This window comes from Gigantopelta aegis, chromosome 6 (assembly GCF_016097555.1).
Source record: "Gigantopelta aegis isolate Gae_Host chromosome 6, Gae_host_genome, whole genome shotgun sequence".
Lineage (NCBI taxonomy): Eukaryota > Metazoa > Mollusca > Gastropoda > Neomphalida > Peltospiridae > Gigantopelta > Gigantopelta aegis.
The window spans coordinates 54,322,841-54,334,068 of NC_054704.1; the positions used below are offsets into that span (position 1 = coordinate 54,322,841).

General features: G+C 35.8%; 1 protein-coding gene across 1 annotated transcript; it reads left to right on the top strand.

Moving 5' to 3' along the window:
• Positions 1–716: 716 nt before the first annotated feature.
• On the top strand, positions 717–10,494 carry LOC121376241 (DNA-directed RNA polymerases I and III subunit RPAC2-like). Its single transcript, XM_041504058.1, has 5 exons — positions 717–795; positions 2,493–2,593; positions 5,288–5,364; positions 7,023–7,102; positions 9,949–10,494. Exons 1-5 carry the CDS (start codon positions 751–753, stop codon positions 10,000–10,002), a joined length of 357 nt encoding a protein of 118 aa, XP_041359992.1. The 5' UTR covers positions 717–750; the 3' UTR covers positions 10,003–10,494.
• Positions 10,495–11,228: the final 734 nt, after the last annotated feature.

Consider the following 11,228-nt stretch of genomic DNA (forward strand, 5'->3'; position numbering starts at 1 on the left):
GATTATTAGATCTCACTCCCTGTGGGAGCTCGGTTCATTTGCCCTCAGCAAACTCAAACTTGCCCTGATCACCAAACCAGAAAAAAACTAAACAACTTGACATGGAATTAAACATTGCCAAATAATAAATAAACAAATGGTCTAATAATAAATAATAAATCAAATGTTTGAAACATGTCAGCTTTGAGTCCACGCTATGAGTCATCACTAACAGTTTAAGTTAAAGTTTGTTTAAAGACCAAAAAAAAGAAAAAAAGAAGAAGAGCAAATTGATTAATTAATCATCGGTTAAACGATATAAAACATTTGGTACTTCTGACAGGTAGTCTTCAGATGTATCCTGCTACATTTTTTTCAATTAGCAGCATGCTATGGATCTTTTATATGTACTTTCTTGTAGACAGGACAGCATATACCACGGTATTTGAATTACCATTACGAAGAAAACCTAATCATGATTAGCCTAATGGGTTTTTCGATGAGATTCAGCCGAGATCTCCACCGTCCACGGACTGACGTGAATATCGCCCCATCTAAAAGTTCAAATTGCCAGTTAAGAGCGACAATACGGGCTATGCATGGTCGATAGTCATTTTCGTACGACTTCGTACACATAGCCGCCGAACATGCCGCGATTGGAAGAAACGAAAATTACGTAGACTGTCCCTGTGTTAAGCTCATATGTTACGCTTCTATGGATAACATTATGTACTATGTGTATTTTAAATAAGAACCAGTATTGAAACGACAATGGCCGAAACCGAAAACACAAGCAAACGTAGACGGCTTAAAATTGTACGATATATTAATCTGTTGTTACCGAATTATTGATACCAGTATTATCAGAAGACTTTTGCGGGAAGGACTTTCCTTTGGCACTGTCACTGACCCTAACCCTAACTAGTTATGATAAGTATTTACACTGATGCGCTGTCAGTCTGATCGATCCCCGTCGGTGGGTCATTGGGCTATTTCTCGTTCCAGCCAGTGCACCATGACTGGTATATCAAAGGCTGTGGTATGTACTATCCTGTCTGTGGGATGGTGTAGTTCATCAAGATTAACCTCGAATGCCTGCACATGCATTCGAGGTTAATCTTGATGAGCTATGGGATGGTAAGATCCCTTGCTACTAATGCCATGGAAAAATATAGTGATTTCCTCTCTTAAACTGTCAGAATTACTAAATGTATGACATCCAATAGACGATGATTAATAAATCAATGTGCTCTAGTGGTGTTGTTGAAAAAAAAACCCCTGTCTGTGGCCGATTGGACTATTTTGTACCAGCCAGTGCATTATGACTGATCTATCAATGGCTGTGGTATGTACTATCCTGTCTCTGGGATGGTGCATGTAAAAGATCCCTTGCTACTAATGGAAAAATATAGTGGTTTCCTCTCTAAGACTAAATTTCAAAATTACCAAATGTTTGACATCCAATAGCCAATGATTAATAAATCAATGTGCTCTAGTGTTGTTGTTATTTAAAAAAAAAAACCCTGTCAGTGGGAAATTTGGCTATTTCATTCCAGCCAGCGCACCATAACTGGTATATCAAAGGCAGTGGTATGTACTATCCTGTCTATGGGATGATGCATATATATGTAAAAGATCCCTTGCTACTAATGGAAAAATATATAGGGTTTCCTCTCTAAAACTATGTCAGAATTACCAAATGTTAGATATCCAATAGCTGATGATTAATAACTTGATGTGATCTAGTGGTGTCATTAAGCAAAACAATATTTTTTAAAAACAAAAGCCAAACAGATCCCACATGGTGCATGGAACCTACTGCTATTTGATTATTTCCACGCTTGGTCGGGGGTGGGGGTGGGGGGGGGGGGAGGGCTGCCACCACAGAGCCATAGGGTACTTGTACCAAACAGAGCAGCAAGGGGTCTTATATGCCTTTTTCCATACAGGGCAGTACATACCACAGTTCTTGATGTACCTAAGCCAAGCGTACAGAGTGGGAAATCCTAAAATTTTGGCAAAATGTGCTAACCATGAGGCCTACATGCACTGGTCAAAATTATCTTAATATTTTATTTTAATTAATTAATTAGTTAATGGTTTAAATTCCGTTTTGTTTTTGCTTCCTTACGCATACCCCTCTGTCTTGAGTGTACACCTGTAGTAACGTGTGTTGTTTAATGCGTGCCGAGTCTAGGAAAAAGTTGAAATATTTGAAGTGATATTTTGTACCAGTCCCCGGTCCTCGCCAAACTTTTTTTCCTGTGATTTTTTTTCCTATACTAAATTGTGACTTTTTTCTGTGACTTTTTTCCTATGACTTTTTTCCAGCCACCATTCCAATAATAGACACGGACACATGCCTTGGACCGACAAGAATGACAGATGTGGGACCGGCAAACACATGGTTTTAAAAAACTATTTTGGTCTCCTAGAACCTGAATCGGTCCCAGACCAGTAGAAAAAGGCTTTTCCCCACCCCTAACATACATGTATATAATGACATTTTGCAGGTTAATGCAGTAAATGACACTGATGAAACCTGCCAGACATTCATAATGGAGGATGAGGATCACACACTGGGTAATGGTCTTCGATACATCATCACAAAAAGGTGAGTGTGTCATATAAAACAGAGAATAGTCTAGACCCAGTTAGTTTTTCCCCACCCTTTCTGAGCTTGAAGTTGATACATTAAAGACTGATATTTATTACACACCAGTGTAAGATATTGCTCATGTCATAACAATCACTCTCTATCTAACTAGTGTAATATTGGTGTGACGTGAGCGTGTCGTAGATTACTTGCTGGCCCAATTCGTAGACAAATAACGTGTAGTAGGTCTTGACATCTGCTTATTTCTGCGTTACAGCTTGTTTGCAGTTGGTTTGTAATAAATAAAATACTAAACTAGCTTGCCTGTCTAACCATTTTCATGAAACTCATGAACAGTGTTGGTATCTGACTCACTTACGCTCATCAGATACCACAACTGTTCACTCATTTCATAAAAGTGGTATTACAGGCAAGCTCGTTTAGTATTCTATATATATATATATACATAAATTTAGGTCTGGACTGTTGTTGAAAGAAAAGTGCTTTATTAATTACAAAACCCATTATTGATAATTGATAACCATATATTCAGGGCTTCTAGATTATGGTAGCCCCACTCCTGTGGCTAATGATATTCAATGTTGGGCTAGTAAATAACTACTATTGCCATGCTCAATGGCTAGTGAATATTTGATAGTCTGATATTAATCCAGGGCTTCTAGAATTTTTATGAAATCCACTAGCCATGGGATCAGTGATTTAAAAAATCTACTAGCCACAATTAAAAATTCACTATCCCTACTTTACTTTAAGTGAATACAATTTTACTAATTAATAGTAATAATCGGATATGTCACCTAAAACGGGAAATAAAGCTTAAAAAACACTAACATTGGGGGGTTGGGATGGGGGCAGGATATTCATATTTACAAAATAGACAACTGCAGCATTTGACTTTTTTTTAGTAGTTAGCAATAGTAGTTATTTACTAGTCGAACATTGAATATCACTAGCCATGTGAGTGGGGCTACCATAATCTAGAAGCCTGTCATATAAAATGGAATATTCTCTTGAATACTTAATCACTCTTCTTCAGTAGTCTAGACCCAGTTTTTTTTTCCCCCACCTTTTCTTAGCTTCAAGTTGATACATCAAAGACTTATGTATAAATAAATTTATACCTGTACTGTCTGTCTTGTTGAAAGAAAAGTGCTTTAAAAATTACAAGAGCCATTATTGATAATTGATAAACATATGTTAAAGGGACATTCCCGAGTTTGCTGCATTGTAAGATGTTTCCGACTAATAAAATATTTCTACGATTAAACTTACATATTAAATATATTTTCTTGTTTAGAATATCAGTGTCTGTATATTCAATGTATTTCTGGTCATCTTAATATTTATAAGTAGCCCAAACTGGATTTTGTCTTCAAATAATTTCGTACGTACGAAAAAATGTTTTTTAGGAAATAGAATGAAATTTAACCTAGTACAAATATTAGAACGATCAGAAACACGTTTAATATACAGCCACTGATATTTTATACAGAAAAATATATTTGATATATAATTACAGTCGTTAAAAAGTCTGTTAGTCGACAACATCTTAAAAATTGCAGCAAACTCAGGAATGTCCCTTTAATATGTAGCCATCAGGGGATTTCTCAGTCTAATTAATTGCTATGATTATTCCACACTGAATGTAAATAATGTGCTGGGGTGTTGTTAAATAGATTTTTTGTTTAGGAACCACATTTTCACATTTTGATGTTACATTCAGTACAGCAGCAGTGAAATGATTGTATTTAAATTCCTGACCACAAGTGTCCCACAATGTGTACATTAAAAGCCATGGTATGCACTAACCTGTCTATGGCAAATGTGTATAAGAGACCCCTTATTGCTTTTCAGTAGGAAGGGTGGGATGTAGCCTAGTGGTAAAGTGGTCTGTGTGAGATCAATCCCCCTCTGTGGGTCCATTGGGTTATTTCTCGTTCCAAACAGTGCACCACGACTGGTTATACCAAAGGCCGTGGTATGTGCTATCCTTTTGTGGGATGGTGCAAATAAAAGATCCCTTGCAACTAATGGAAAAAAAGGTAGTGGGTTTCTTCTCTAAGACTGTATGTCAAAATTACCTAAAGTTTGACATCCAATAGCCGATGATTTATAAATCAATGTGCTCTAGTGGTGTCATTAAACAAAAAACTTAACAAACACAAACTTTTCAGTGGGAGTAGCCTATATCACAGTATGGGATGGTGCATATAAAAGATCCCTTGCTGGTAATTGAAAAGAGTAGCCCATGAAGTGGCGACAGCAGGTTTTCTCTCTATATATTTGTGTGGTCCTTAACCATATGTCTGACACCATATAACCGTAAATAATATGTGTTGAGTGTCGTTAAATAAAACATTTCCTTCCTTCCTGATTGTCTGTCTTCACCATCTCACCAGTATCCCACAACTGGTATATATCAAAGGCTGTTGTATACTAGTACATATATGCTATCCAGTATGTGGGAAAGTGCTCATCAAAGATCTCTTGCTAATGGAAAAATGTAAGGATTTCCTCTAAGACTATCTGTCAGGATATTCAAATGTTTGACATCCAATAGCCGATGATTAATTAATCAATGTGCTCTAGTTGTGTTTTTAAACAGAACAGAGTTTTAACTGTAGTTTAATTATTGTAACACGATCTCTTTCCTTTCTTTTGTTTTTGCCTTTTGAATTTTAATTGTTTCAGTGATGATGTTCAGTTCTGTGGTTACAGTATTCCCCACCCATCAGAGAACAAGTTAAACCTGAGAATACAAACAAATGGTCAGTACATAGTACTCTATTTTGAAAGTATCCAAAATATATGTGTGTGTGTGTGTGTGTGTGTGTGTGTGGTGTGCACACATTGATGCTATATAACCATAGCACACCTTCAGAGTTTACAGTAACGATCGTTTCTGGTAACGTGTCGGTAAAATCACGGAACTGAAATTTCATATCCCATGATTATGATATCTAGTAAGACTATTCAACAAAAATAATAGAAACAGTTTCCGATGGGTTCCCATGATCACAAGACATGAAACCGAAAACGTGTTTCCCATGAAATTTGAAGTTGTTATCCTATGGCCTGCATAGATCAAGCCATTTCTTTTTATTTCTTTTTGTGTGCATATGCATATGGTACTTACAACATGGTTATACCTGGTAAAGTTATATTTTACATTTAGGCTTGTTGTTAGAAAGGTTCTGTAAGTGTAGTGTTAGGTCATTTAAATGTCATATGCACATTCAACATAAAATAAGGGACATATTTATATGTAGCTTACACGGCTTTTGATCTCACTAATTTGTCTTTTTAGCACAACAGGTTTTGTTGTCTGTTTTAATGCAGCGAAGTCATTGTAGTGTACATAGTAATGTTATTAACAGCTGCCGAAGAGCTGTATATATTCAGAAATACATTTCAACAGGGCCGTACCCTGATCAAAATCTTAGGGGGGGTGGGGGGCACTACTTTTTATAAACAAATAAAACACTATACAAATTAAACCCTGAGATGTGTATGCTATTTTCTGGAGTGAAAAAAAAATGAGAAGAGATTATTAGCTGTATATATTCAGAAATACATTTCAACAGGGCCGTACCCTGATCAAAATCTTAGGGGGGGTGGGGGGCACTACTTTTTATAAACAAATAAAACACTATACAAATTAAACCCTGAGATGTGTATGCTATTTTCTGGAGTGAAAAAAAAATGAGAAGAGATTATTAGCTGTATATATTCAGAAATACATTTCAACAGGGCCGTACCCTGATCAAAATCTTAGGGGGGTGGGGGCACTACTTTTTATAAACAAATAAAACACTGAAGAGATAAAAGAGAAGAGATTATTAGCTGTATATATTCAGAAATACATTTCAACAGGGCCGTACCCTGATCAAAATCTTAGGGGGTGGGGGGCACTACTTTTTATAAACATAATAAAACACTGTTCAAGTATGGCCCTGTTCAAGTTGTTTTAATCTAATTAGAACTAAATGAACTAAATATCATTGGTTTTGAGATGCAATGTTTTCAGGTCAGCATGTTTGTACTTAATTAGGTCATGATTATTTTGGGTCTACCTATTTTGGCATAACATTTATCATCCTGACTTAACTGGAATCTAAAGCCCAGAACTTGTTACTTGTATATAGTTCATAGGTCGAAATTATGTAACCCAGACATCACCTACATGGGGATAATAAATATTAAAAAATAATAATAATAAAATAAAATAATAAGGTGACTGGAAAATTTATTGCTTCCAAAATTGTGGTGGAAATATTAATTTTTCTGCAAATTAATTGCTTTTAAAAATAACCAACAATCCACTGGTCAATCCACTGATTTAGTGATAATTGAAATTTTAGAGGAACATATTGCTAAATTCAACCCTTTGGGTTTTTACAATTTATTTACTTATGTTTTCTTTTAGGGAAACCTGCTACTGATGTCTTGGAAGATGGTTTAAAAAACCTAGACAAGATGTGCCAACACATCCTGAAGACCTTTGAGGTGCTTCTTTATTTTCAGTCTAAAAAACCAGTTAATGGTAGTAGGGTCTGAAATTAAGAATTTATTACCTACAGCAATTTTGAAAGGCTCACCTGTGGCTATTTTGAGCCTGCTTACAGTAATTTTAAAAAAGTAACGTTTGTGACAAATAAACACAGTATTAAAAAAAAAAGATTATCCCTTCAACCAGCAGCAGTAACGTTTGTCCTGTGACGAACTAAATCCCATCAGTAAATCTACAGCAATTTGTATCTCAGCTAAGGTAATTGGCCTTGTTGCAGCCATTAAGTTCGAGCCCTGGGGTAGATGGGTAGCTGAATTACTGTATGTACAGCAAATCTGACTTCAAAAGAAGAGAAAAGAATATCTAGTTAATGACAACCCATCTCATTTTAAATTATACAGGGTTTTATTTCTAAAAATTGACATGACACCCATGGCTTTGAAATTGGGAATTTTAGCATCGTTTTACCAAAAAGTGGGAATTTTCAGTTTCATTTCAAAAACATCTTATTAAGCCACGTTAGAATTAAAAAAGTAATGCTATATATGTATTTATCATATCACTACTAAGGAATAGCATTGGGCATGCCCATTACATAAATCACATATTTTGAGACATAAGTATGCAAATATTTAGAACATAAGTATGCAAATCACATTATTATGCAAATTATATACCGAAAACGTAGAACTATTTTCACCTGTCAAAATTGTTGACAAACAAACATGGCGTCTTTTGAAGTCTGAGATAGCGTTACTATCGATAAAAAAGGAAGTGCTACAATCAAAGCAACTCTACCTTCCGGTATTTATATAGTTATGATTCAAGCTGAATTGTCACCAGAGCGTTTAGTTAGTGCAAACAGGGGATAGGGTAGATCCACGGACATCGAAGCAGACGCCACAATCCGGCAGGCCCAAAAACAAAACTCGTAGATTTGTAGAAGTAGATGATACGATGATTGGTAATGTCATTACAGAAAATGAAAATAAGAATACTGCCAAAAAAAACCCTATACGACATGCGCATTTTTGAAAACTATCTACAATCAATCAATGAGTCCAGACCAATACATGAAATGCCCCCCCAAAGAACTCGATGTAATTCTGTGCAAGTTTTACATCAGTGTATGAAAAGAAACCGGGGGACATTACGAACCGAACAGTCTTACCTCTTTCTAAAGCAACATCGTAATAAATGTGGCTCAGCCTAAAAGTCCTGTTGTCCCCCTAAAACGACGAAGACTTATTTTCGACAGACTCAGACTGAACTTGATGAAGCCCTTAAATAGGTCAGTGACGTAGATAGGCCTATGTCTGACAATGACAAAGTACTCGGCAAAATGCCGCGAAAAGTTATTTTGAAAAATTTGGCTATTGTCAATTATTTTATTATAATTTCATTGTTTATATATAAAACTGTTAAATTAGTATTAAATTGTTTAAATAGCTACAATCTTTGTTTCCGCTTTTAACCTAGTTTCAGAAAGGATAGATAACCTTCAAGGTGTATTGACAAACCGATTATCAGCTGAGTGATTGACATGTACATGTATTCATACGTCATAACAGATTGTTACGTCCGAGCGTTGGGGTTTTGTTTATTAATCATTTAAGTGGAAAATAAACAAAATTGACAGTGATATGATAAATAGAATTCGTCACTCGTATTTTTTAATATGGGAAATATCAACCTCGGCCTGTTAATCTGTATTTGTCTCGGCAGAGCCTCGACAAATACAGGTTAACGAAGCCTCGGTTGATATTTCCCATATTAAAAAATACTCGTGACGAATCCTCTATATACATGTACTTGTGTTTATTCAAATAAATATATCTATGATGCATTACAAAACGTTATTGGGGAGGGGAGGTTTGTCAAATGAATGAGATTTACCTTCAGACTGGGAATTTTTACTCCAAAATTGGGAATAAAAAATGACATAGCCTCTGTAGAATGGTGGGAAATGGTGCCCATTATCGGAGTCTAGAAACAGGTGATAAAACCCTGTTATGGCTTTTGGATATCTTAACTTGTGTTTATTGTAACTCTTAGTGACAAGGGAACCCATTGCTGCTGCTGCTGAAATGCAAGGAATCTGTTACATGCACATTTTTTAGTATAATTATTATGTATGTTTGGCTCATAGCTTGTTTATAATATGATTTACAAAGGCCTGTAGGAACCAGACCTATTCTCCCCACCCGGATGCGGTGAAGGCAAAATATTTATGTTTTTAAATTTTACTATATGTGTACATTTGTACTTGTGCTGACTTCACATACCATTCCTACAGGCCTGATATAAAAAATATTTAGGAGTGGCCGTTAGATACCATTTATCTCACAACAAGTTGTTTTAAAATGTATCAAACGAGCAAAAGCAAGTTTGATACGTTTTTAAACAACATGTTGTGAAATAAATGGAATCTAACGGACATGAATGTATTATTCTATTTCTTACATATCCTCAAAAACCAGGTTTTAAGCAAATTTTAACATCTTTATCGACTAAAAGATATTTACAACCCTTTGCACTTGTAACTGACTTGTATGTCACAGACACATGATTGCCAGGTGAACTATATGTCACAAGGTAATCGATTTCCACTGTGCTGTTTTTTTATTGGACGTATTACATTGGTCATATGTCTTGAAATTGTTAACACACGTACGTGTGTAAACAACTATGTGTTATAAAAAAAATAATACATGGTGTTCTCACCAACGGGTGTGTAAGAAATCTTATTGACACTTGTAGACTGTTAACATAACATTAATACCTGAAGAAACCCGTTTGTATTATTAAATAATTGAGTCGGTCTTGTTCTCTGTTTTCCCAGTCATCTGTTGCAGAATTCAAGTCATCTGTCCCACACGATGAAGACATGAGTTAGCGAGCCGTGTACAACAGGTGTTACAGAAAATATTCTGTGATGCTGGCGTCGGAAAATGTACATACTGGTTGCTGTACCTAGAAATATGCCAGCTGACTTTCAAGTCCCAAGAGATGGGATAAATAACATTTGCAACACCAATTACCCATGTAAGACATTAGAGATATATGTGTACAAAATTGTTCACAGGTTTAAAAGTAATGTTGGCCAAGGATATAATTTCAAAGTCGGGTGCAGATACATGTTTATAATAGTGTTTTGTTATTTGTACAAGGAAGTGAAATTCAGAAATGGAGTATTGAGGGCTTAGTACTGTTGGACAGATGGTGTATGCATGCAGTGACACACATGTTTAATGGTATTATGCCACATTCGGAAAGAACTGACTGATGCAGTATGAGGGATGGAGAATATTTGTGATATATTCAGAATAGCCATTGTATGCATGTGTTTCTATGGAAATAAAGGAATAAAATAAACCTTTAAAAAAAACCCGATTTTGCTATATTTGTTGCAATATGCATTCAGTATGCTTTGAAGTTCCTCTTCTTTCCTTAATGATGCAGGCTTATCTACCTGGGGCATCCACAGCAATTTTTCCAGCAATGGGCAAGACAAAATATAAGCTTAGTCATGGTAGGCACTGTAGGATTCAGTGAACATTGGAAGAAGAAGGAAATGTTTTATTTAATGATGCACTCAACACATTTTATTTATGGTTATATGGCGTCAGACATATGGTTAAGGACCACACAGATATTGAGAGAGGAAACATGCTGTCGCCAATTCATGGATTACTCTTTTCGATTAGCAGCAAGGGATCTTATATGCACAATACCACAGACAGGATACCACGGCCTTTGTTAGACCATTTGTGAAGCACTGGCTGGAACGAGAAATAGCCCAATGAGTCTACCGACGGGGATCGATCCTAGACCCGACTGTGCATCGAGCGAACGCTTTACCACTGGGCTTCGTCCCTCATCTCGGTGAACATTGGAGGAGCTGACATACATATCAAGGGGGTGAAGTGATCAAGGTTCATGGGAAGTTCAAGGACATGCTACAGCAGAACATTTTGAATAATTACAAATGCTGATAAATGCAATATTTTAAAATGCATTTTTCATGATGTATTACCTTTGTATGCATATGATATGCTTAATCTATAAATACCACAGTCATGTACCATATTGTTGGATCAAATGACATATTGTTTTTACAAT

Coding starts and splice junctions, on each gene's coding strand:
- LOC121376241 (XM_041504058.1), top strand. CDS start 751: ATGGCCGAAACCGAAAACACAAGCAAACGTAGACGGCTTAAAATT. Junction 5,365..7,022: donor CCTGAGAATACAAACAAATG/GTCAGTACATAG, acceptor GTTTTCTTTTAG/GGAAACCTGCTACTGATGTC. Junction 7,103..9,948: donor ACATCCTGAAGACCTTTGAG/GTGCTTCTTTAT, acceptor CTGTTTTCCCAG/TCATCTGTTGCAGAATTCAA.